Here is a 27103-nt window from a genome sequence, read left to right as displayed (position 1 = left end):
GAACCACCAACAACAGGTCAAAGGCACCAGTTGCTGGAACCCTATACAGTGATCCCTCGTTTTTCGTGGGGGACCACACGTAAATAACGAATTTCCATGAAGTAGAGGAAAGAGGTTTTTATGTACAGTGTTCCCTCGATTTTTGCGGGGGATGCGTTCCGAGACCGCCCACGAAAGTCGAATTTCCGCGAAGTAGAGATGCAGAAGTAAATACACTACAGTATTTACACTACAGTATCCCAAGTCTTCCCTTAACACTTTAAACCCCTAAATTACAATTTCCCATTCCCTTAGCAACCATTTAGATTATTACTCACCATGTTTATTTATTAAAGTTTATTTAAAAAAAATGTTTTTTATAAGCAGACAAAAGTTTGGTAATGATATATGACGTCATCGGGCGGGGAAAAACAACGTCATTAGAAACCAAAATCACAAGACTACGTCTGATTTATTTTGTCCATGTCATGCATACAAAATTCATTGGGGAAGTCATTGATATATAAAATTATAACTGTTTACAGTAATCCCTCGTTTTTCACGGGGGATGCATTCCAAGACCACCCGTGAAAAACAAATTTCCGTGAAGTAGAGGAAAGAGTTTTTTATGTATTTAACAAGTATTTGGACTTTTAAAACTCACCCTTTGCATTAAACAGTCATTCTATAATGTTTCTCAGCTGGAACTCGATGTGATATCCTACCAGGTTTCTTTAATAGAGTACAGTAGTACTGTAGAAGAATTTTATGAATTTTTAATGGATTTAAAATTTTTAATGGATTTAATGGATTTAAGCCCCCTTTGAAAACCCGTGAAGTAGCGAATCCGTGAAAGATGAACCGCGAAGTAGCGAGGGATTACTGTAAACTATTCCAGATAAGTAAAAGTCTAGGTCTGTGAAGGCAAACCTGAGGCATACGTGACCACAGCTGGTACACAGAGCCGTCTATGTGGGCGCACAAACCATTGCCCAGCTCAGCTCCACCGCGCATACGCACTCATCTCCCGCCAGCCAGGATGTGTGGGGGAGGGGCACACGCAAGAGACACGTGTGCATCAAGGGGCTGTATACACATGGGAGGAGGGGTCATGTACGCATGCGCGTGGCGTACAGTCGTCCCCCCCTTCCCGGTGGCCCATTTTTGGTCCCAGGAAGCTGTAAGGAGGCCTACTAGGCCCAAAATGGGGCGTGGGGAGTGCAGCGCGTCCAACACGGCCCTATTTATTTATTTGTTTATTTGTTTGCTTGTTTGTTTGTTTGATTGATTGATTGATTGATTGATTGATTTCTATGCCGCCCCTCTCTGAGGACTCGGGGCAGCTCACAACATATAAAATACACAATACACAATATCTTAATCCAATTATTTTATTTATTTATTAGATTTGTATGCCGCCCCTCTCCGTAGTTAATTTTAACTAATTAAAAGTCTAAAAAAATCTTTAAAAATCTTAAAAAACAAAAAAAGTCTTATTTTTGATCCCAGGAGGCTGCAGCAAGGCCTACGACACCCAAAAGGGGGGTGGGTGTTTGGTATTTGCACGTGCATGCATGGGGTGGCATAAGGAGGTGTGCACACATGCACAGGGATGCATAGAATTATGGGTGCTGTTCTGCCGGGTTCTCTGGTAGAAGCCTCCCGAAAATTCACGGGTACAAATTTCAGACACACACACCTTTGAAAGTTCAAAACAATGTTCAAAACAAAGTTCAAAAACACTTTACTCTGCTTTGGTGTCAGAGGCATGAAAAATCCACAAACAAAGTTCAGACACAGCGAGGCACGATCCTGAAGAACTGCGATCAGATAATCTTCCACAATGGCAAAACTAGCACACTGCTATTTATAGCACTAATTACTGGAGCCCCACCCAAACACAGGTGGCCTCTCTTATCTCCTGTAATGTTTCCTCAATTGGTCTCTTCGATGCATAAGTCTGCGCCTGCATGGGTCTAACACTTCATCATCCGAATCGACCGAAGATAATGGTGATTGGCTTCCTGGGCTGTGTGCCAAGCCCCCCTCTTCCAAGTCACCCCCACCTTCTTCTTTGTCTGAGGAAACTGCACTACCTGACTCTGTCGGCAATAAAACAGGCCTATGACATGTTGACGTTTCCCCTGCCTCCACCTCCACATTCCCTGGGGCAGGAGCTGGGCCAGAGCCAACCACAACAGGTGCCAGGGCACACATGTGCTGTCACGCCTTACATGGCATCGGACCAGGTTACTTCCGGGACCACCTTCTGCCGCATGAGTCCCAGCGATCGGTTGGGTCCCACAGAGTCGGCCTTCTCCAGGTCTCGTTAACTAGACAATGTCGGTTGGCGGGACTTAGAAGAAGAGCCTTCTCTGTGGGGGCCCCAGCCCTCTGGAATCAGCTCCCCCCAGAGATCTGCACTGCCCCCACCCTCCTCGCCTTCTGTAAAAATTTAAAGACCTATTTATGCTGCCAGTCTTGGGGCCATTAGACCCAAGGCCCATGAGTGTAGTATGTCTTGTTGTGTGAATGGGAATGAATGGTTTTAATTGTTATTAGAGTTTTTAAAGGTTTTTAGCTATGTTAATTGGATTTTTTCAGATATGTATACAGTGGTACCTCGAGATATGAGTTTAATTCGTTCCGGACCTGCGCTCTTAAGTTGAGCAGCTCTTATCTCGAACGACTTTTCCCCATAGGAATTAATGTAAATAATTTTAATTGGTTCCAGCCCTCAAAAAACTCACAAAGTTAGTCTAAATTATGCAAAAAGACATTGCAAGAATAAATGTAACTTTACTTATTAATAAGATGATAAGCTGAGAGCTTTCCTTCCCTTCCTCTTTTTACCCAAAACAATCAACATGGCAAACTTTTATTTTTATTCATTAAACTGTAGTTATTTATTCAACTTCACTGCCACCCAATCCTGTAGAGGGAGGAAAGAAGGGAGGAAGGAAAAGGAAAGCAAGAAATGGAGGGAGGAAAGGAAGGAAGGAAAGAAAGAAAGGAAGGAAGAAAGAAAGGAAGAAAGAAAGGGTGAAGGGACAGGAACAGAGGAAGGAAGCAAGGAAACTTATGAAAGGGGAGAGTAACTTCACTGCCACCCAATCCTGTAGAGGGAGGAAAGAAGGGAGGAAGGAAAAGGAAAGCAAGAAATAGAGGAAGGGAAGGTAAAAGAGAGAAAGAAAAAGAGCAAGAAAGAAAGCAAGCAAGAGAGAAAGAAAGAAAATGAAAGAGAAATAAAAATAGAGAGGGAGAATGAAAGAAATGGAAGGAGGGAAGGAAGGAGAGAAAGCAAGAGAAAGAAAGAAAGAAAGAGAAAGAAAGAAAGAGAAAGAAAAAAGAATGAAAGAGCAAGAGAGCAAGAGAGAAAAAGAAAGAGAGAGAGAAAGAAAGAAAGAAAGAAAGAAAGAAAGAAAGAAAGGCAACTTCAAAGAAAGGCTCACTGAGCATCTCTCACTCTCTCTCTCTTTCTATCCCTCTCTCTTTCTCTCCCCCCTCTCCCCCCCTTTCCCTCTCTCTTTCTCTCTCTCCCTCTCTCTTTCTCTCCCCCCTCTCCCCCCTTTCCCTCTCCCCCCCCAGGCCGGCAGCGATGTTTTAAAACAGCCGCGCCGTTTGCGAGCTAACTCCTGAGGTGCGGAAGTTCGCCTTTGGCGTTTGGGCCACTCGGAATGTGAAATTCAAAACAGCGTTCGGATCCCCCCACCCCCAGCAGAAGCCAAGGACCCCCAGAGTGGGGCAGCAGGGGAGGCGACCGCCTCTCCACTCACCAAGTGCCGGGATACGAGCCGAGAAGAGCCGGGCTGGCTTACTTTCCTTCCTTCCCGCGCTGATGCAGAGCCACTCGAACAAAGCGTCACGCCCCCCTGACGCTTTTGGCGGCAAAAGAGCCCAGCGTCGCTTCGGAAGCCGCCGAAAGCATCAGAGGGGCGCGACGCTTTGTTCGAGTGGCTCTGCATCAGCGCGGGAAGGAAGGAAAGTAAGCCAGCCCGGCTCTTCTCGGCTCGTATCGCGGAGAGGGGCGGCATACAAATCCAAGTAATAAATAAAATAAAATAAAAAAATGTCTCTCCTCTCCCAGCTCTTATCTCGAGTAGCTCTTAAGTCGAGCAGCTCTTATGTCGGGGTTCCACTGTATTGTATATTGTTTTGATATGTTGTGGGCTGCCCCGAATCTTTATTATTTTATTATTTATTACTTAGATTTGTATGCCGCCCCTCTCCGAAGACTCGGGGCGGCTCACAACACGTGGAAACAAATCATAAATAATCTGACAATTTAAAATATTAAAGATTTTAAAAAAGACCCCATATACTAACAGACATACACACAAGCATACCATATACAGTGGAACCTCAAGATACGAACTTAATTGGTTCCAGGGAAAGGTTCGTAACACGAAAGGTTCGTAAGACGAAACATTGTTTCCCATAGGAAACAATGTAAAGTCAATTAATCCGTGCAACAACAAAAAAACAACCGCAAAAAAACGCTGCCGCCCGGCTGTCACCTTTAAAAACAGCCGGGCGGCTTCCCTCTCTCTCTCTCTCCTTCCTCCCTCCTCCTCCTCTTCCTCCTCCTCCCGTATTCCACCTCCCTCCCAGCCCGCTAGGCAGGCCAGTGGTCCCCGTCACGGCGGCCCGATTGAGGGGCCGGCGGTCTCCGCCAGGGAGAGCTTCCTGGCTTTCGTTCTTGTTGGATTCGTGCGTTTTCATGCCCAGGAAGCTCTCCGAAGTGAGGAGAACCGCCGCTGTCGCCGCTCGGCCGCGCCTCCTCGCCCGCCGCCCGCCCGCCTGCCCAGGATGCAGACCTGCTGCCTCGCCCTGCGCCTGCTGCCGGCCCGATCCTGCGTCTATTGCTTCTGGGCTGGTTCCATTCTGTTCCCTACCGGCCCGATTGAGGGGCCGGCGGGAGGAAAGCGAATGCCTCTCTTCGTTGCGCTGCCTGGCTGGCAGCGGAAGATGTAAACGAGCCCACGGGGCCGGTCTCCGTGGCCGACAGGGAACGGAGCCTTCCATGGCGGCTGCCTGCTGGGCTGGTAAGAGGGGGAGCCGAGCCCAGCCCCGTGAGCTCGGTTACATCTTCCGCTGCCAGCCAGGCCATGCTGGTGGAAGCGCAACAAAGAAAGGCACAATCTTTGGGGTTTTCGCTGGGGGGGGAGGAAGTTAGGAAGGTCCTACCTCTCCCCCCAGCGAAAACCCCAAAGATTGTTTGCTGCCATACGATTTAGCAGCAAAGTGACGTGGATGGATGGAAAGCTGAAACAGCCCGGTTTCAGCTTTCCATCCCTTCACGTCACTTCGCCGCTAAATCGTGTGGCAGCAAACAATCTTTGGGGTTTTCGCTGGGGGGGGGAGGAAGTTAGGAAGGTCCTACTTCTCCCCCCAGCGAAAACCCCAAAGATTGTTTGCTGCCATACGATTTAGCAGCAAAGTGACGTGGATGGATGGAAAGCTGAAACAGCCCGGTTTCAGCTTTCCATCCCTTCACGTCACTTCGCCGCTAAATCGTGTGGCAGCAAACAATCTTTGGGGTTTTCGCTGGGGGGGGGGAGGAAGTTAGGAAGGTCCTACTTCTCCCCCCAGCGAAAACCCCAAAGATTGTTTGCTGCCATACGATTTAGCAGCAAAGTGACGTGGATGGATGGAAAGCTGAAACAGCCCGGTTTCAGCTTTCCATCCCTTCACGTCACTTCGCCGCTAAATCGTGTGGCAGCAAACAATCTTTGGGGTTTTCGCTGGGGGGGGGAGGAAGTTAGGAAGGTCCTACTTCTCCCCCCAGCGAAAACCCCAAAGATTGTTTGCTGCCATACGATTTAGCAGCAAAGTGACGTGGATGGATGGAAAGCTGAAACAGCCCGGTTTCAGCTTTCCATCCCTTCACGTCACTTCGCCGCTAAATCGTGTGGCAGCAAACAATCTTTGGGGTTTTCGCTGGGGGGGGGAGGAAGTTAGGAAGGTCCTACTTCTCCCCCCAGCGAAAACCCCAAAGATTGTTTGCTGCCATACGATTTAGCAGCAAAGTGACGTGGATGGATGGAAAGCTGAAACAGCCCGGTTTCAGCTTTCCATCCCTTCACGTCACTTCGCCGCTAAATCGTGTGGCAGCAAACAATCTTTGGGGTTTTCGCTGGGGGGGGGGAGGAAGTTAGGAAGGTCCTACTTCTCCCCCCAGCGAAAACCCCAAAGATTGTTTGCTGCCATACGATTTAGCGGCGAAGTGACGTGGATGGATGGAAAGCTGAAACAGGCGAAAGGCGAGGAAGCCTATTGTAGCAGCTGCCACAGAGGAGACATTTGGGGTTTTGGCTGGGGAGGGAGGGGAAGGCAGGAGGTCCGGCCCTTCATTTGCCCTCCCAGCAAAAGGCAAAGCCGCGCAGCTCCGCATCGCCGAAGGAGGCTTAACCCCACCACTCTGTCCCACCCCTCGGCCGTATCCGGCATAACTTCCTCCTGCCTATCCCCGCTCTTCTGCCGGCCACGGCCGAGGGGTGGGACAGAGGGGTGGGGTTAAGCCTCCTTCGGCGATGCGGAGCTGTGCGGCTTTGTCTTTTGCTGGGAGGGCAAATGAAGGGCCGGACCTCCTGCCTTCCCCTCCCCCCCCCAGCCAAAACCCCAAATGTCTCCGCTGTGGCAGCTGCTACAATAGGCTTCCTCGCCTTTCGCCCGTGCCTGGCGGGAGCTGAAGAGTGCTTTGCCCAGTGCAAAGTTGACAGCAAGCAGCTCCGCAGTCCCGAAAGGAGGCTTAACCCCACCCCTCTGTCCCACCCCTCGCCCGTGGCCGGCAGAAGAGCGGGGATAGGCAGGAGGAAGTTATGCCGGATACGGGCGAGGGGTGGGACAGAGGGGCGGGGTTAAGCCTCCTTTGGGGACTGCGGAGCTGCTTGCTGTCAACTTTGCACTGGGCAAAGCACTCTTCACCTCCCGCCAGGCACGGGCGAGGGCGTGGAAGCTTATTGTAGCTCGCCCATGGCCGGCAGAAGATCGCTCTTGCCCGGCTTCCCCGCGAGGCATCAGGTCAGCATTCTGGGCGGGCGGGCGGCGGACGAGGAGGGGGAAAGCCTCCTGCAGCAGCTGCCACAGCCGCCGGCTTCCCCGCCGCCCGCCCCACAGAATGCTGACCTGATGCCTCGCGCGGAAGCCGGGCAAGAGCGATCTTCTGCCGGCCATGGGCGAGCGGCAGGGAGTCGGGGCTGCTGGCAAGCGCCCCAGCCTGGCTGTGACCTTTTAAAACAGCCGGGGGGCTTCCCAGGAGCCTCCGGAAGCCAAACGCCAAACCCGAACTTCCGCGTTCGGCGTTGGGAGGCTCCTGAGAAGCCGCCCGGCTGTTTTAAAAGGTGACCGCCGGGCTGGGGGGCTTCCCAGCACCCCCCCGAACCCCGAACCTGGAAGTTCGGCAAAAGTTCGGGATTCGGGAGGTTGCTGGGAAGCCCCCCAGCCCGGCGGTCACCTTTTAAAACAGCCCGGGGGCTTCCCAGGAGCCTCCCAATGCCGAACCCGGAAGTTCGGGTTTGGCGTTCGTAACTTGAAAAAAGTTCGTAAGAAGAGGCAAATTTTTTCTGAACCCCGGGTTCGTATCACGAATTGTTCGTAAGACGAGGGGTTCGTATCTTGAGGTACCACTGTATAAATTAAACATGCCCAGGGGAAGATGTTTCAGTTCCCCCATGCCTGACGGCAAAGGTGGGTTTTAAGGAGTTTACGGAAGGCAGGAAGAGTAGGGGCAGTTCTAATCTCCGGGGGGAGTTGGTTCCAGAGGGCCGGTGCCGCCACAGAGAAGGCTCTTCCCCTGGGGCCCGCCAACCGACATTGTTTAGTTGACGGGACCCGGAGAAGGCCAACTCTGTGGGACCTAATCGGTCGCTGGGATTCGTGCGGCAGGAGGCGGTCTCGGAGATATTCTGGTCCAATGCCATGAAGGGCTTTAAAGGTCATAACCAACACTTTGAATTGTGACCGGAAACTGATCGGCAGCCAATGCAGACTGCGGAGTGATGGTGAAACATGGGCATACCTAGGTAAGCCCATGACTGCTCTCGCAGCTGCATTCTGCACGATCTGAAGTTTCCGAACACTTTTCAAAGGTAGCCCCATGTAGAGAGCATTACAGTAGTCGAACCTCGAGGTGATGAGGGCATGAGTGACTGTGAGCAATGAGTCCCGGTCCAGATAGGGCCGCAACTGGTGCACCAGGCGAACCTGGGCAAACGCCCCCCTCGCCACAGCTGAGAGATGTTTTTCTAATGTGAGCTGTGGATCGAGGAGGACGCCCAAGTTGCGGACCCTCTCTGAGGGGGTCAATAATTCCCCCCCCAGGGTGATGGACGGACAGATGGGATTGTCCTTGGGAGGCAAAACCCACAGCCACTCCGTCTTATCCGGGTTGAGCTTGAGTCTGTTGACACCCATCCAGGCCCCAACAGCCTCCAGGCACCGGCACATCACTTCCACCGCTTCGTTGACTGGGCATGGGGTGGAGATGTAAAGCTGGGTATCATCCGCATATTGATGATACCTCACCCCATGTCCTTGGATGATCTCGCCCAACGGTTTCATGTAGATGTTGAATAGCAGGGGGGAGAGGACCGACCCCTGAGGCACCCCACAAGGGAGAAACCTAGGAGTCGACCTCTGACCCCTCACTAACACCGACTGCGACCGGCCAGAGAGGTAGGAGGAGAACCACTGAAGGACAGTGCCTCCCACCCCCAACCCCTCCAGCCGGTGCAGAAGGATACCATGGTCGATGGTATCGAAAGCCGCTGAGAGGTCAAGGAGCACCAGGACAGAGGATAAACCCCTGTCCCGGGCCCGCCAGAGATCATCCATCAACGCGACCAAAGTGGTTTCCGTGCTGTAACCGGGCCTGAAACCCGACTGCTGGGGACCTAGATAATCGGCTTCTTCCAAGGACCGCTGGAGCTGGAGTGCCACCACCTTCTCGACAACCTTCCCCATAAAGGGAAGGTTGGAGACTGGACGATAGTTGTTAAGCACAGCTGGGTCCAGGGAGGGCTTCTTGAGGAGGGGGCGCACGAGCGCTTCTTTATAGAGTGATGGAAAAACTCCCCTCCCCAAGGAAGCGTTGGTAATCTCCTGGGCCCAGCTCCGCGTCACCTCCCTGCTGGCCGAAACCAACCAGGAGGGACACGGATCCAGTAAACAGGTGGTGGAACTCACAGCTCCAATGGCCTTGTCCACTTCATCAGGTGTCACCAGATCAAACTCTTCCCAGACAGGTGGACAAGTACGTGCCCCAGTCACCTCGACTGACTCGTTGTCAGTCGACTCTGTTTCACAATTGGAGTCGAGGTCGGCCCGGATCCGAGCGACTTTATCAGCGAAAAACGTGTTAAAATCCTCGGCACTACTCTGCAAGGGCTCCCCAACTCCCCCCTGGTTAAGAAGGGAGCGGGTCACCCTAAACAGAGCGGCCGGGCGGGATTCCGCTGATGCAATCAAGGCGGCATGGTACGCGCATCTTGCTGCCTTGAGCGCCACTTTGTAAGTCTTAATAAAAGCTCTTACAAGTGTTCGGTCGGATTCAGACCTACTCTTCCTCCATCGCTTCTCTAGATGTCTCTTCTGGCGTTTCAACTCCCGGAGCTCCTCGTTGAACCATGGAGCTCTATGGGGTCTAGCGCCTCGGAGAGGTCGCAAAGGCGCAATCCGGTCAAGAGCCTCCGCTGCGGCCTTGTTCCAGGCTTCCGCAAGAGACTCTGCCGAACTGTGGACAAGTGCCTCTGGTATAACCCCAAGCGCTGTCTGAAAGCCCCCTGGGTCCATCAGGCGTCTGGGGCGGAACATCTTAATTGGGCGGAACATCTTAATCTTCGGAGAGGGACGGCATACAAATCAAATCAAATTAATTAATTAATTAATTAATTAATGTGTGTGTGCTTTTGGCACATGATGACAAGGTTAGCCACCACTGCTCTAGGTTAAAAGCTGCAGATCAACCTCTGGAATTGCCAGCAGGCTACTGAAGGCCTTTTGGTAACGTCATGATGTCACCATAAAAACCCAGCTGGGAGGAAGGAATTCCTTACCCGTGTATGTTTCTGAGATCTCGATTCCTTTGGTGTCTCTGATTCCGTATTATAGTTCTGGCCTGCTGAGTTGCTCCTGGAAGTTACTTTGTTCGCCACATAATTCTGAGAAGGTTTGACAGCCGCAGAGAGCAGAGAGGCTGAATCCTTCAAGCCCTGCTTTGGGACAACTGCTTGGCGACTCCTGCTCATTCGACTCGCCTGGGACGTGACAGAATCCGTGCTTTCAGATTGCAGTAATCTGAAAGAAAAGTAATGTTACTTTTTTAAAAAAGAAAGAAAATATATTCATGTTCGCTTGGATTTATTTTGAAAATATCGCAGTACTGCCATCTACAGCTGGTTCTGACAGGTTCTATGGAACTGGTAGCAGAAATTTTGGGAACCGGCAAATACTACCTCTGGCTGGCCCCAGAGTGAGTATTCTTCCCCTGAAGTGCGGTGGGAATGGGGATTTTGCAGTATCCTTTTCCTGGAGTAGGGAAGGAATGGAGATTTTGCAATATCCTTCCCCCAGGAGTGAGAAGGGAATGGGGATTTTGCAATATCCTTCTCCTGGAGTAGGAAGGGAATGGAGATTTTGCAATATCATTCAGTTCGACTTCTGTGCCGTCCAATCCCGAAGGACTCAAGAGTGGGGAGGGAATGGGGATACTGCAGTATCCTTCCCCCAGGAGTGGGGAGGGGATGGAGATTTTGTACTATCCTTCCCCTGGGGTGGGAATGGGGATTTTACAGTATCCTTCCTCTGCCATGCCCACCAAGCCATGCCCTTAGAACCAGTAGTAAAAATTTTGAATTTTTCCATATCCTTCCCCAGGAGTGGGGAGGGAATGGGGATATTTCAGTATTTTTCACCTACCATGCTCACCAAGCCACGCCCACAGAACTGGTAGCAAAAAAAACCCCCTTGGATTTCACCACTGGACATTTATCAAAATTATCAGCCTGAAAGCGCAATTAAACTATTATGAGCCATCAAATCACTGTCAACTCTTAATCACCACATTAAATATCGCCGAGACCGCCTTCTGCCGCACGAATTCCAGCATCCGGTTAGGTCCCACAGAGTGGGCCTTCTCCGGGTCCCGTCGACCCAGGGGAAGAGCCTTCTATTTGGCAGCCCCAACCCTCTGGAACCAGCTCCCCCCGGAGATTAGAACTGCCCCCACCCTCCTTGCCTTTTGTAAACTTCTTAAAAACCACCTTTGCCGCCAGGCATGGGGGAACAGATATTTCCCCTGGGCATATACTGTTTATGCATGGTATGTTTGTATGTATGTTTCTTTTTTAATAAGGGGTTTTTAGCGATTTTTAATTATTAGATTTTGTCTATGTTGTATTATTATTGTTGTGAGCCACCCCGAGTCTACGGAGAGGAGTGGCATACAAATCTAAATAATAATAATAATAATAATAATAATAATAATAATAATAATAATAATAATTTTTAAAAAATAGATATATTCTAAGACAAGCTGTCCCAAACCTGGCCTCCAAATGAAAATACAGTAATACCTCGTCTTACGAATTTAATTGGTTCCGGAAGGAGGTTCGTAAGGCGAAATGTTCGTAAGACGAAATAATGTTTCCCATAGGAAACAATGTAAAAACGATTAATGCGTGCAAGGGGGGGGATCGCAAAATGGCTCTCCGCCGTGCGCCGCCGCCCGGCTGTCACCTTTTAAAACAACCGGGGGGCTTCTTGGCGTTCTCCCGAACCCGAACCCAAACTTTTGCCGAACTTTTCAGGTTCGGGTGGCCGCCGAGAAGCACCGCCACCCGGCTGTCACCTTCTGAAACAGCCGGGGGGCTTCTCGGCGTTCTCCCAAACGCAGAACCTGGCAGTTCGGCAAAAGTTCGGGTTCCAGAGGCCACCGAGAAGCGCCCGGCTGTTTCAGAAGGTTACAGCCGAGTGGCGGCACCCATCGAAGCGCCGTTTTTGCGATCGGCTGCGGCGTTTTCGGCCGATCTGGAGGCTGAAACGGAGATGGGGAATCCCAATAGGGAATTCCATGGGCGGAGCTGTGATTAAAGGCAGACGAAAGTTTGGTGATGACATATGACATCATCGGGTGGGAAAAACTGGTATCGGGAAAAAACCCACGAAGTATTTTTTAATTAATATTTTTGAAAAACCGTGGTATAGACTTTTCGCGAAGTTTGAACCTGCGAAAATCGAGGGACCACTGTACTCTGAAAAATACGATATTTCAGTATAAAATATGTTACACTGCAAGTTATCATAGCCAGGAAAAAAATGATAGGAAAGAAGAATAAGCCAGCCAGGCAAAGCAGTGGTTAAGAAAGGAAAGAAATACCTCAGTTCTATTTATTTTTATACTGTGTCTTACCTTTTGTTGGAACAAAAGCTCTCGACATCTTTTGATCTCCGTTTTCGCTTAGATGTCTCCAAGCTCTGGAGTTCTCTTTGGGAAGATTCTCCGTCAGGGACACTTCCAGGCTCGGACAAAACCGCCGGGGATGGCAGGGGACTCAAGACCCAGGGCACAGGGCAAGAGTCCTTCGTGCAGGTGGTCTGAGTTTCAAAACGGATCAGTCGAGACTGAAGTTCGACAAACTCCCCGTCTCTTTCCAGAGCTCTTCTGTTGTCGAGGCAGTACCTAACAGTTGACATTAAAAGCAGGCTTAGGACCAGCAGAATAAAATAGAACAGAATAATAACAAAACAACAGAATAGAAGTAGCAGCATAGAATAGAATAAAACCAGCAGCATAGAATAGAACAGAATAGAATAATAATAAAACAGAACAGAATAATAGAATAGAATAACAATGGAACAGAATAATAGAATAGGATAGAATAGTAAAAAAGAATAGAATAGAATAATAAAACAGAACAATAGAATAGAATAATAGAATAAAACAGAACAGAAGAATAGAACAGAATAGAATAGAACAGAATAGAATAATAATAAAACAGAATAGAAAATAGAATAATAATAAAATAAAACAACAATAGAATAGAACAGAATAGAAAATAGAATAGAATAGAATAATAATAAAACAGAAGAATAGAATAGAATAATAATAAAATTAAACAATATAATACAACAGAACAGAATAGAAAATAGAATAGAATAATAAAACAGAACAGAACAGAATGGAAGATAGAATAGAATAATAGAATAATAATAAAACAGAACAATAGAATAGAATAATATAATAAAACAGAACAGAAGAATAGAATAGAACAGAATAGAACAGAATAGAATAATAATAAAACAGAATAGAAAAGAATAATAATAAAATAAAACAACAATAGAATAGAACAGAATAGAAAATAGAATAGAATAGAATAATAATAAAACAGAACAGAATAGAATGGAAGATAGAATAGAATAATAAAATAATAATAAAACAGAACAGAAGAATAGAATAGAATAGAACAGAATAGAATAATAGAATAATAATAAAACAGAAGAATAGAATAGAATAGAATAATAGTAAGACAGAATAGAAAATAGAATAATCATAAAATAAAACAGAACAATAGAATAGAACAGAACAGAAAAAAAGAATAGAACAGAATAGAAGATTACACTCAAATCTACCAGGCCAACTGCTCTACTTTTAGCTGAAAACATTGTCAGAACCTATTTTTCCCTAGTAAAAGCATGCATTTTAAACATTATGCTTTGTTTCAAGCATTAAATATCCCAATGTGGAAAGAACTGGTAGATAAACCTATCGTAATTTTTCAAGTTTCCACATTTTCTTAAACTTGATTTGTGCCGAATGAGAGGGTTCAGAAAATAAGTCACAATAAGAAAACTTACTCAAGACCGTGGTAATGACAGCCAGCAGCTTTTTCAAATGGTAAAGCTCTTAGTATTCGAGGCGTCAGTTCAGGGGTCAAAAAGAGATTGTCACTAGGAAAAAAAGCATAGAGAATTCACCTGAAACCCAAGTCCTTGCTCCCTTCTAGGCAAAATGAACATTTTAACAATAGGAATGGGAAGCATCAGTCTCATTAGCAGCATATTGTAAATAACAGACCTCAGATTTGTAGCGTGCTTGTTTTATATGTATTTCTCTCATTTATATAGCATCAGAATCCAAGGACTCCTGGTAGTTTATAAGACACAAGAACAGTTTTTTCCCCGAACGCCATCACTCTGCTAAACAAATAATTCCCTCAATACTGTCAAACTATTTACTAAGTCTGCAGTACTATTACTACTAGTTTTTTCCTCATCATTCCTATCACCCATTTCCTCCCACTTATAACTTTATGACTGTAACTTGTTGCTTATATCCTTAAGGTTTTTATTAATATTGTTTCCTCATTGCTTATTTGACCCCTATGACTATCATTAAGTGTTGTAACTCATGATTCTTGACAAATGTATCTTTTTCTATTATATACATGGAGAGCATAGGCACCAAAGGCAAATTCCTTGTGTGTCCAATCACACTTGGCCAATAAAGAATTCTATATCTATCTTCTAGATCTGGGTGATCAAGCTTCTACAAAAAGCTACTCCAACAATCTCCGACTCCGAAGGCAGCTCGGAAATGTCCGACGGCCCTGGCTCTATCGCTGCTTCCAATGCTTCAAACCAGGTTTAAGGAATTCTCGGAAGGAATCCCTTCTTATCAGTCTTCATTGTGATCTAATCAAGTTTACACCTATATTTTAGTGGGGGTTCAAATGTTTCTGTTATAATGTAGGGTAAAACAAGCTCATTTTAATAGTGCACTCTGAAAATCTCAATGGTACTGCTGCTACAGTATACCCTTTCTGGGCAACACAAAAAGTTGAAGTTTGCAGGTGATCCTTGGGCTCCAAATACAGATATTAGAACCAGTACTTATTGAATTGTTTGAGGTACTTCAAAAGACCACACTGTTCAAAATTTATGAGCTTACAACGTCAGTATCGCTGTCTGAATGCTCACAGCAAAAATTATGTTCCAACAGGAGAACTAGAATTTGTAGCTACTTAAGATTCTCAATTGAGTAAACTGCATGCAGGGTTGCATGTTCAAGACAAGGATTTTACTCCACCTTTTTGGAATGTGTAAGGGCTGCAGATCTCCAACAGGCAAGCCTTCTGCAGTGAAGTACTTAAGCATCTCTCTAGCATCAAGTAAGGCTGAGTCCCTCTGGCCATTTTTATGGGCCAGCAGCTGTTCAGAAACTCTAAAATGAAAATCAGATTTTTTTAAAAATATATATTTTTTCTCCACCATAAAACTATACATATATCACAATACATGTGCAGCATTCTTCAATAGATAATAGTATACTTATAGAGTCTCTTTCATATAAAATAGTTAAAAATCCTAAATCTCAATTATTCATTCTATCCACAGAAGAAAAGCTATATCTCATTTTAACTTAAGAAACAATAGTCTAAACAGTTTTCTTCATTTTTCAGTTCTAGTACTCTATTTTTTAACTCTTCAACTCCATTTCAAATCTATTTTTATTTTTATTTTAAAACGCGTTATATATTTAACTAATACTTCTCCTTTTCTCTTTCTGTCAATTCTATTGAAAAACAGATTGTTGAGCAGAAAGTGACGTTCACATGACAGCTGCGCATTAAGACATAGGCATAGGCAAAAATGCTTAATGTTACCTTGTTCTTTGCTTAATCTTCTCGGAATTTTCCAAGTTCTGTAGAACATTTCTTTCGGGCCACTTCAAAGGATTTGAATCTTTTAGCTTTGGTTCTGTGAATGGTTGGGACAGTGGGTGAGAGGAAGGGCGAGAAGGCAAGGCAAGCATTTCATCCACCTACGGACCTTATATCTTCTATTTTAATTCCAACACAGCTAAGAATGTCCCATTCGGTGTCATTAAAAAATAAATTTTGGCACGCGAATGAAAAAAGGTTATCCATCACTGGTCTAACTTGTAGGCAATGGATTTATCCTAATTATTCTAATTAAGTAACAAAGGTGCTTTTTGAAGAGGCAACTGGACTTTTTGGTCTTTCTTTGAAAACCTTTTGCTTCTCATTCAAAAAGCTTCTTCAGCTCTGACTGGATGGTGGGGAAGTCGGAACTGAAGAAGCTTCTTTATTTTATTTATTTATTTTATGTATTTATTAGATTTGTATGCCGCCCCTCTCCGAAGAGTCGGGGCGGCTCACAACAATAATAAAAACAATGTAACATTGATACAAATCTAATATTAAAAGAAAAGATATATAAAACCCCAGCAATTAAAACCAAACAGCACATACATACCAAACATAAAATATAAAAGCCTGGGGGAGATGTCTCAGTTCCCCCATGCCTGGCGATATAGGTGGGTCTTGAGTAATTTGCGAAAGGCAAGGAGGGTGGGGGCCGTTCTAATCTCCGGGGGGAGTTGATTCCAGAGGGCTGGGGCCGCCACAGAGAAGGAGATATTTTAATTATTAGATTTGCCGTTGTATATTGTGTTTTTATTATTGCTGTGAGCCGCCCCGAGTCTGCAGAGAGGGGCAGCATGCAAATCTAATAAATGAAATGAAATGAAACCAACTCTTTGAAAAGTTGATTGCTTTCCAAGTGCAACCCATGTAAGATACATTTCAGAAGTGAGAGAGACCTGGAGGGAGAGAATGAGAGGGTGAAAGATGGAAAAGAGAGAGAGAAGTGGAGAGAAAGAAAGAAAAGGGAAAGAGAGGGGGGGAAAGAGAAGTGGAGAGGAAGGAAGGAGGGAAGGAAGGGAGGAGGAAGGAAGGGGTTATGACCTTCGCAGCAGCCCCATGATTGTGTGATCAAAACTTGGCCAGTTTCATATTTGTGACCGTTGCTATCTCTCTGAAGTCGCATGACCCCCTTTTGTGACTGTCTCACAAGCAAAGACAACGGGGGAGGAAGAGAGAAGCCAGATTCACTTAATGACCGGGTTTCAAACCGATCCACGCCCAGGCCTGAAAATATGGTGCTCAGACATTATTCTTTTTTTCCGCTCACACTGGAAAAAAATTAGAGGGAACATTGCCTTTGGGACAATCATGACCTGGATGACTGAGAATCTCCATAGACATTGAATGAAATGGTGCTTACCATCAGTTGTTTCTTTGTCTCTAGTTTTAATCTTTGCTCCTGGATAAACAGTGCTTGGATGGCTGACCTTCCATAATTCAAAAAAACATTCCCTGGTGTAGGCTAATAGGTGTTTCAGATCATTCTTCAAAGCTACAGGTGGCTGCCCAGCAAACGTTTGTCTCTCTGTAAAACAGAAAACAAGAAATTTAGGAGATCGTGGACATTTATAGGTTATAGGTTATGACCTTTAAAGCCCTTCATGGCATCGGACCAGAATATATCCGGTACCGCCTTCTGCCACACAAATCCCATCGACCCATTAGGTCCTACAGAGTTGGCCTTTTCCGGGTCCCGTCAACTAAACAATGTCGTTTGGCAGGCCCCAGGGGAAGAGCCTTCTCTGTGGCAGCCTCGACTCTCTGGAACCAGCTCCCCCCAGAGATTAGAACTGCCCCTACCCTCCTTGCCTTTCGTAAACTCCTTAAAACCCACCTTTGTCTTCAGGCATGGGGGAACTGAGATACCTAACCCGGGCCTATACAATTTATGTATGGTGATTTTGTACGTACGTCTGTTTAATAATGGGGTTTTTAAAATATTTAAAATTTTTAAATTATTAGATTTGTTACGAACTGTTTTATTGTGTTGTGAGCCGCCCCGAGTCTATGGAGAGGGGCGGCATACAAATCTAATAAATATATACATATAATATATATATGAGGTTAATAGCCCAGGATGTTTCATGTTGTTATCAAGTAAAAAAAAGTAAGGCAATAAAAACATAATCCCTTCATAAGCTTGTGGAAAAATGCTTCTGTAATTTGCTACATGTACATAAACACATATGATTTGAGCAGACGTTAGAAATATAGAAACATAGAAGATTGACGGCAGAAAAAGACCTCATGGTCCATCTAGTCTGCCCTTATACTATTTCCTGTATTTTATCTTAGGGTGGATATATGTTTATCCCAGGCATGTTTAAATTCAGTGACTGGATTTACCAACCACGTCTGCTGGAAGTTTGTTCCAAGCATCTACTACTCTTTCAGTAAAATAATATTTTCTCACGTTGCTTCTGATCTTTCTTTCCCCCAACATTTTCTTTCACATTCACTTTCCCCCATAAAAGATTTTATTCATGGTGTATTCTTTTTCCCCAAACTGTTTTCCTGATTTACTGAATGAGTTTAGAAGTTTGCCAAGTTTGCAAAATGACTGAGATTGTCATCGCCCCTAAAATACGAAAGCCCATTTTTTTCAAATAGTACCCTCTATAAATTAAGATATTTTTATTGATGTGTTTTCTATCCATTATTCTGTGGGCAAAATATTCCATGACTTACTCAAGCAGTGATTCAAAACCTGTGTTTGGAACTGAGCCAGCTTCTTCTCTCTTTGTAAAATCTCCTCTCCATAAAAATGTGGGAACACTTTGAGAAATTCTTCAAAGAAACCTGCGTTGATAAGAGATGTGGTGGGTTTTTTTTTAAAAAAAAGAAGTCATCAAATTACATCTATGCCACCCTTCTCCTGAGACTCACGAGTCTACGGAGAGGGGAGACATACAAATCCAATAAATAAATACTCAGGGCAGCTTACAACAGACCAAATACAGAATATGCAAGAAATCTAACATTTAAAATACCAAAAGACATCAATCTAAAATCACATAAGAAAATCTAGCAAGGGTCATATTCTAAAATCCCAATTCATTTAAAAAACCAACCATCCACGTTTCCTCCAAACATACACTACTAATTTAATCATAGGCTAAAACAGATGTTAAAATTCAGTGAGTCCAAGCCTATCAACAGAGGTGCGTTTTTAAGACTTTACAGAATGCTAGGAAGGTGGGGGCAGTATGAATCTCTGGGGGGACTTGGTTCTAGAGGCCGGGGCCACCACAGAGAAGGCTCTTTCCCTAGGCTCTGCCAGGTGGCATTGCCTGGTTGACGGGACATGAAGAAGGCCAACTCTGTGGGACCAGAGCGACTGCTGGGATACACAAGGCAGAAGATGGTCCTGCAAGTAATTTGGTCCCATGCCATGTAGGGCTTTATAGGTCATAACCAACACTTTGAATTGCGTTTGGAGACCAATCGGCAACCAATGCAGCTTGCGGAGTGCTGGAGAAACATGGGCATCTCTCGGGAGGACCATGACTGCTCGCGTGGCTACATTTTGCCCCACCTGTAGTCACTGACCTTGGCCCCATGTAGAGTGTTGCAGATTTTTTGGATGAAACAATGGGTGTTACATAGAAACATAGAAGTCTGACGGCAGAAAAAGACCTAATGGTCCATCTAGTCTGCCCTTATACTATTTCCTGTATTTTATCTTACAATGGATATATGTTTATCCCAGGCATGTTTAAATTCAGTTACTGTGGATTTACCAACCACGTCTGCTGGAAGTTTGTTCCAAGGATCTACTACTCTTTCAGTAAAATAATATTTTCTCATGTTGCTTTTTATCTTTCCCCCAACTAACTTCAGATTGTGTCCCCTTGTTCTTGTGTTCACTTTCCTATTAAAAACACTTCCCTCCTGAACCTTATTTAATCCTTTAACATATTTAAATGTTTCGATCATGTCCCCCCTTTTCCTTCTGTCCTCCAGACTATACAGATTGAGTTCATGAAGTCTTTCCTGATACGTTTTGTGCTTAAGACCTTACACCATTCTTGTAGCCCGTCTTTGGACCTGTTCAATTTTGTCAATATCTTTTTGTAGGTGAGGTCTCCAGAACTGAACACAGTACTCCAAATGTGGTCTCACCAGCGCTCTATAAAAGGGGATCACAATCTCCCTCTTCCTGCTTTTTATACCTCTAGCTATGCAGCCAAGCATCCTACTTGCTTTTCCTACCGCCCGACCACACTGCTCACCCACCTGCCCCACCTGCTGCTCCTTCTCCAGGTCGGTTTGGCTGGTTTGTTGGGGTATGGTGTTTTTTTGTTGGGGAGAGCCTCGATAAAAATGATGGAGGTGAAAAGTCAACTACAGGTGGCAGGGCACTCCCACCTGTGGTTGACTTGCCCGCCACTCCCCCACCAGCCAAACCGACCTGGAGAAGGAGCAGCAGGCGGGGCAGGTGGCCAACCAGCCAGCAAATGCTGCCCCATATATCTGAACTCGCTCGCAGCGTTCCTCCTGCACAACCCGCCATCTCAGAAAAGCAGCAGGGAGGGCTTATTTTCGGTTGCGTGTGTGTCTTATTTTCAGGAAAACATGGTACTATTTAGAAAGAAAAAATATATTCTTACAACTTTACCCTACTGCAGTGTTTCCCAACCTTGGCAACTTGAAGATATTTGGACTTCAACTCCCAGAAGTCCCCAGCCAGCGAATGCTGGCTGGGGACTTCTGGGAGTTGAAGTCCAAATATCTTCAAGTTGCCAAGGTTGGGAAACACTGCCCTACTGGACTGAAAATGTGTGCCTGTTAGTTCAATCACAAAATGTATACCTGCTTCTGTTACTTCTTCTGCTGCCATCAGCTTTCCTATACTTTCTGCCAGAGTGACAGAACCATTGATCTGATTGGCGGAATAGATTATTGTCGCTTTACATCCTCCGGAGCCGTTGCCTTGCACCAAGAAATAATAATTGCACGTTTCTCCTTTAAGTTCAACTTCTGGAACTAAAGAGAAATACATCTTAATGTTTACAAAATTTAAAAGTGCTCGGTTCATAAACAAATAGCGCAAAATCAGCATGCATGATAGATTTCGAGTAGCCAGGATTCCTGATTTCAGTAGTAAATTATCTAAAGTCCAAGATATTTGTTTGTTTATTTGTTTGGATTTCTGTGCTGTCCTTCTATGTAGACTCAGGGCGGCTTACAAAACAGGAATAATGTAAAATACAACATATGAAAAATCCCAAACATAAAATCTAAATCTAAACGCCCAAAATTATTTAAAAAACAGGCACTCGCATTCATCCTATCACATTCATACACTCATATATACCCAAAAATAAGACATCCCCCAGTTAATAAGCCCAATCTGGCTTCTGAGTGCATGGCAATAAGACCAGGGGCTTATTTCAGGGTTCAAAAAATAATAAGACAGGGTCTTATTTTCAGGGAAGTGTGGTATGTAAGGATCCGGATTGTGGGGGCAATACACTGGCTCTGTTAAAAAGTGCTATTGCTAACATGTTGTAAGCCACCCTGAGTCTAAGGAGAAGGGCGGCATAAAAATTGAATGAATGAATGAATGAATGAATTTTAAAAGGACATTGATAAACTAGAGCAAGTTCAAAGGAGAATTACAAGGATGGTGAGTGGTCTGGAAACCATGTCCTATGAGGAACGGTTAAAGGATCTAAGGATGAATGAATGAATGAATGAATGAATGAATAAATACAGTGGAACCTCGACATACGAGCAGCTCTACTTACGAGCTACTCGAGATAAGAGCTGGGAGGGGAGCGACATTTTTGTTCGCCTCCCGAGCTCACATTCGGGATACGAGCGCCAAGGAGCTGTCTCCTGAAGCCGAACACTAACTTCCGCTTTCAGCTTCAGGAGACAGCTCCTTGGCGCTCGTATCCCGCGTGTTTTAAAAGGTTGCAGCCGGCCTGGGGGGCTCGGGGGGGTGCTGGCAAGCCCCCCAGGCCGGCTGCAACCTTTTAAAACACGCGCGCTGCTTCGCAGCTCTCTGCTGAATCCGAACGCGGAAGTTAGCGTTCCGGATTCAGCAGACAGCTGCAAAGCGGTGCGCGTTTTAAAATGTGGCAGCCAGCCTGGGGGGCTCCGGGGCTTCCCCCCGAGCCCCCCAGGCCGGCTCTGAGGTTTTAAAACACGCGCGCTGCTTCGCAGCTCTCTGCTGAATCCGAACGCGGAAGTTAGCGTCCCGGATTCAGCAGACAGCTGCAAAGCGGCGTGCGTGTTTTAAAACGTGGCAGCCAGCCTGGGGGGCTCCGGGGCTTCCCCCCGAGCCCCCCAGGCCGGCTCTGAGGTTTTAAAACACGCGCGCTGCTTCGCAGCTGTCTCTGAACGCTAACTTCCGCGTTCGGCGGCAGCGGGTTTTTTTGTTGTTGCACGGATTAATTGACTTTACATTGTTTCCTATGGGAAACAATGTTTCGTCATACGAGCGTTCCGACTTACGAGCCTCCTTCCGGAACCAATTAGTCTCGTAAGTCGGGGTTCTACTGTACATTGTTTTAAAACAAGTTTCTTTAAATCAGCATCACTGTTTTCCAACCGGACAAAAAGCAGAGACCCAAACTTTGCAATTTCTCTGCTGACCATAGCAGAATGCAGAGGTCGTTGCTCAATGTCTTTCTTAATCACAGGTTTTTGTACCACCCAAGCGTTATCTTTTTATCAATTTACTAAAACGTGGGAGGGTGGGAGCGGGTGGACGGCGCACGCCATAGTGTGGAGACAATACAACTTTACTTACCCCCAAGAGCTTTGTGTTTTTCAGCTATGCATTCCTTCCATTTTTTAGTACTCCGTTGGGTGGGTATGGGATTCAGCATACTGCTTATACTGCAAGGCAGTACAAATAAAGCTCCTGCCTGCAGATGAAACACGTGTAGACTTGACTATAAATAAATCTACTCAGGTATGATTAGGAAATGTCTCGTGCATAAGAAGAGCCCACTCTGAGGGAGATGGAGGGTTAAGAAATACGGTGGGTGGATGGATGGACGGAGATAGACAAATAGAAGATAGGTAAGTAGGTAGATAGATTAGATAGATAGATAGATAGATAGATAGATAGATAGATAGATAGATAGATAGATAGATAGATAGATAGATAGATGATATATATATATAGATAGATAGATAGATAGATAGATAGATAGATAGATAGATAGATAGATAGATAGATAGATAGATGATAGATAGATAGATAGATAGATAGATAGATGATATAGATAGATAGATAGATAGATAGATAGATAGATAGATAGATAGATAGATATATGATATAGATAGACAGACAGACAGACAGACAGACAGACAGACAGACAAATAGACAGACAGAAAGACAGACAGATAACATATACAGACAGACAGACAAGATAGATAGATTGACAGACAGATTCCTATTAGATAGATAGATATAGATGGATGAATGGAAAGATGGACGGACGGACAGACAGACAAAATGTCTTTGGAGAATCTCGGGCATCCAAGTCATGGTTGTTCCAAAGATAGAAACATAGAAACATAGAAGATTGACGACAGAAAAAGACCTCATGGTCCTTCTAGTCTGCCCTTATAATATTTCCAGTATTTCATCTTAGGATGGATATATGTTTATCCCAGGCATGTTTAAATTCAGTTACTGTGGATTTACCAATTAGATTTACTCTAAAAACAAGAGGTCTCATAGGGAATACATATACATTAATTTTAACATAGAAACATAGAAGACTGACGGCAGAAAAAGACCTCATGGTCCATCTAGTCTGCCCTTATACTATTTCCTGTATTTTATCTTAGAATAGAATTTTAACTTACTTTCATTCTGCTAAAAGTTAATGTAAATAAAAAGCCAACAATCTACCTTTCCATGTAGAGAAGAAAGCTGATCCCACAAGTGTAGAGACTTCTTCTCAGGATCGGTTCTAGACAAAGTCCTAGGCAAAGTTTAGGAGTCACGCCCTCACAGCTATGAAGTGCAAGAGTCAACAAAGAATAGAATAGAATAGAATTCTTTATAGAATATTCCTGACTATTGGAGAATATAACAAAGAGGACCAATATGAAACTTTTTTTTCCTAAACAAATAATTCCTTCAACACTGTCGAACTATTATTACATCTGCACTACTATCATTATTATTATTATTATTATTATTATTATTATTATTATTATTATTTATTAGATTTGTATGCCGCCCCTCTCCGAAGACTCGGGGCGGCTCACAACAGTAATAAAAACAATATAGTAGTGGGACAAATCTAATTTATGCATGGTATGTTTGTGTGTGCATCTGTTAGTATATGGGGTTCCTTTAAATCTTGTATAAATTTTAAAGTTTTCTGATTATTTATGATTTGTTCTATCTTGTTGTGAGCCGCCCCGAGTCTTCGGAGAGGGGCGGCATACAAATCTAAATAATAAATAAATAAATAAATTAAAAATTATATAAAAGCCTATCATTATTTTTTTAAAAAACCAAACAGCACATTCATACCAAACATAAAACAAAGTATAAAAAAGCCTGGGGGAAAGGTGTCTCAACTGCCCCATGCCCAGCGGTATAAGTGAGTCTTGAGTAGTTTACTACTAATTTTTTCTAATCATTCCTATCACCCATCTCCTCCCACTTATGACTGTATGACTGTAATTTGTTGCTTGTATCCTTAAGATTTTTATTAATAGTTTCCCGGTTGCTTATTTGACCCCTATGTCAATCATTAAGTGTTGTGCTTCATGATTCTTGACAAATGTATCTTTTCTTTTATGTACACTGAGAACACATGCCCCAAAGATAAATTCCTTGTGTGTCCAATCACACTCCGCCAATAATGAATTCTATGTTCTATGTTCAATCCTTTCCAAGAATATATGGAAACTAATCAAGGAGAGAACCAATCTAGAATTAAGGGGAAATTTCTTGACAATTAGAGAAATTAATCAGTGGACTGATTTGCCTCCAGAAATTGTGGGTGCTCCATCACCAGAAATTTTTAAGAAGAGGTTGAACAGCCATTTATGTGAAATGCTATTCCTGCTTTAGGAGAAGATTGGACTAGAAGACCTTATCTTTCAACTCTGTTATTTATTTATCTATCTATCTATCTATCTATCTATCTATCTATCTATCTATCTATCTATCTATTTCTTTCCTTTCTTATTCATTCATTCATTAAATAATATACAATATATTCATACAAAATATATTCTTTCTTCTTTTCTTTTTTCTGTCTTTCTTTCTCTCCTTCCTTCTTTCTTCCTTTCTCATTCATTCATTCATTCATTCATTCGTATGCCGCCTAGAGTCCCCAGTTAGGCGATGTGAGTTTTATCTATCTATCTATCTATCTATCTATCTATCTATCTATCTATCTATCTATCTATCTATCCATCCATCCATCCATCCATCCATCCATCCATCCATCCATCCATCCAATTTTTATGCCGCCCTTCTCCTTAGACTCAGGGCGGCTTACAACATGTTAGCAATAGCACTAATAGTTATTCTATATTACTATTCAATTTTGCAAAAGTCTAGGGGTGTTCAGCGCTATATGCCTTGAGAATGGACCTACTGGATTCAGGGGATGTGTCTTCCATATTTATAGAATGAATGATTTCCTCTATAAAACTCAAAGCAATGTTAGCAATAGTTGTCCCATTCATTAAAACTGTCATTCGTGGCCGTGCATATCTATGAGAGCATTTAGTTTACTTGCTCTAAAGATTTCCTGCTTCTGACATTCATTTCCAGCCTCCAGGGGCATAAAAAAGAACCCTCCTAAATCAAACCCAATGACATTTGCTAGAAAAGGATACAGCTCAAACTGGAGGTTTGAGACTAAGCACGCTGGCAGGTGATTCAGCAGCACCATCTGTACAAATTTTAAAGCAGGTCCATAATAATGGAACACCTGAAAGAAAATTAAAAGGTAATTTGGACTGTTAATAGCACAAACTATTAAAACTTGGGGGGGGGGGGTTGGGGGGGGTAAGAATATCTGTAGATAGGAGCTTTCTCATTTTTGCTTTCCCTTTGCATACCACAAAAAAATTTCAAAGGAGAGGGATTCAACAGAGGTAATAAAGTCTGTCACAATGAAGCAAAAATGATGATGATGATAAAATAAACAAAGTGGACTGGGTTTAATTGGATTAATAAATTAATTCCTTATTTCCTCTAGCAGGCAAACTCCATCATCAAGTAGCAATATTGACATGAAGTATTTCAATCGTTTTATTTTCCTTTTCTAAACGTTTATCTTTGTTAGCTTTCCTTCTTGATTCCTTTAGGCGGTGGTTCTCAACCTTTCTAATGTCACGACCCCCTGATACAGTTCCTCATGTTGTGGTGACCCCCAACCATAAGTCTAGCGCCAATTCTCCCAACAGAGCTTTAAGCTGATTGGCAGGAAGGTCAGAGGGACATCCCCACTGTAAACGCCTGATTGGTCGGATTGTAAAAATACGTTCCAAGGCACCAGAATAGAAGTTTTAGTTCCTAACACCCTGGGAAATTTGTCTTTTCCCCTGGTCTCAGGCGACCCCTGAGAAACGGTTGTTCGACCCCCAAAGGGGTCCCAACCCCCAGGCTGAGAACCTCTGCTTTAGATTCTACATTTTGGGGCAACCATCCAAGCTATTTTTCCTTGCATAACCCTGTGTATTTTTAATGGTGACGTTAAGTATATATTATTATTATTATTTATTAGACTTGTATGCCGCCCCTCTCCGTAGACTCGGGGCGGCTCACAACAATAACAAAGACAATGTAAGAACAAATCTAATAATTTTAAAAACACTAAAAACCCCATTATTAAAAGCAAGCATACAGACAAACAGTGATGGGCAGTGATGGTGAACCTTTTGTTCCTCAGATCCAAAAGCGCACATGTGCAATAGCGCATGCATGCGTGCCCACACCCATAATCCAATCCCCTCCAGATGCTCCACCCCTAGGCATGCACGCACAAATCCCTGCTCTACTCCATCCCCTGCACATGTGCACATGACCCCACCGCTCACCTGTTTCCTCACTTCGGATGGGCCCAGTAGGCCCGTTTTTCACCTCCCCAGGCTCCAGAGGCTTCCCAGGAGCCTAGGGAAGGCGAAAATGCCTTCCCCTGCCCCCCCCCCCCTTGGAGGCCAGAAACGCCCCCCCTGTGCATGCACACACAATCCCCCCCCCCCGCATATAACAAAAGCAGGAGGGGTCACATAACCCGCTCCCACATTTCCTGACTTTAGGTGGGCCTGGTAGGCCCATTTTTGCACCCCCTAGGGCAGAGGTCCTCAAATATGGCCACTTGAATACTTGTGGACTTCAGCTCCCAGAATTCTCCAGCCAGCATACTGGAAGTTGAAGTCCACAAGTCTTCAAGTGGCAG

The 27103-nt window shown here is 44.6% G+C and overlaps 1 protein-coding gene across 1 annotated transcript in view; it reads right to left on the bottom strand.

Annotated features, from left to right (window-relative positions):
• MTBP (MDM2 binding protein) overlaps nucleotides 1-27103 on the bottom strand; it is a 46444-nt gene that overhangs the window by 6487 nt on the left and 12854 nt on the right. The window contains exons 9-19 of the mRNA XM_070748244.1: nucleotides 25536-25630; nucleotides 23581-23653; nucleotides 22465-22582; nucleotides 20517-20690; nucleotides 18393-18503; nucleotides 17065-17229; nucleotides 15642-15735; nucleotides 15065-15199; nucleotides 13834-13926; nucleotides 12389-12658; nucleotides 10035-10275 (exon numbers count right to left, since the gene is read on the bottom strand). Coding sequence (XP_070604345.1) covers nucleotides 10035-10275; nucleotides 12389-12658; nucleotides 13834-13926; nucleotides 15065-15199; nucleotides 15642-15735; nucleotides 17065-17229; nucleotides 18393-18503; nucleotides 20517-20690; nucleotides 22465-22582; nucleotides 23581-23653; nucleotides 25536-25630 — 1569 coding nt within the window. The remainder of the gene's footprint in view (nucleotides 1-10034; nucleotides 10276-12388; nucleotides 12659-13833; nucleotides 13927-15064; nucleotides 15200-15641; nucleotides 15736-17064; nucleotides 17230-18392; nucleotides 18504-20516; nucleotides 20691-22464; nucleotides 22583-23580; nucleotides 23654-25535; nucleotides 25631-27103) is intronic.

Source organism: Erythrolamprus reginae, chromosome 3 (genome assembly GCF_031021105.1).
Source record: "Erythrolamprus reginae isolate rEryReg1 chromosome 3, rEryReg1.hap1, whole genome shotgun sequence".
Lineage (NCBI taxonomy): Eukaryota > Metazoa > Chordata > Lepidosauria > Squamata > Dipsadidae > Erythrolamprus > Erythrolamprus reginae.
This window is presented reverse-complemented; position numbering and strand designations above follow the sequence as displayed.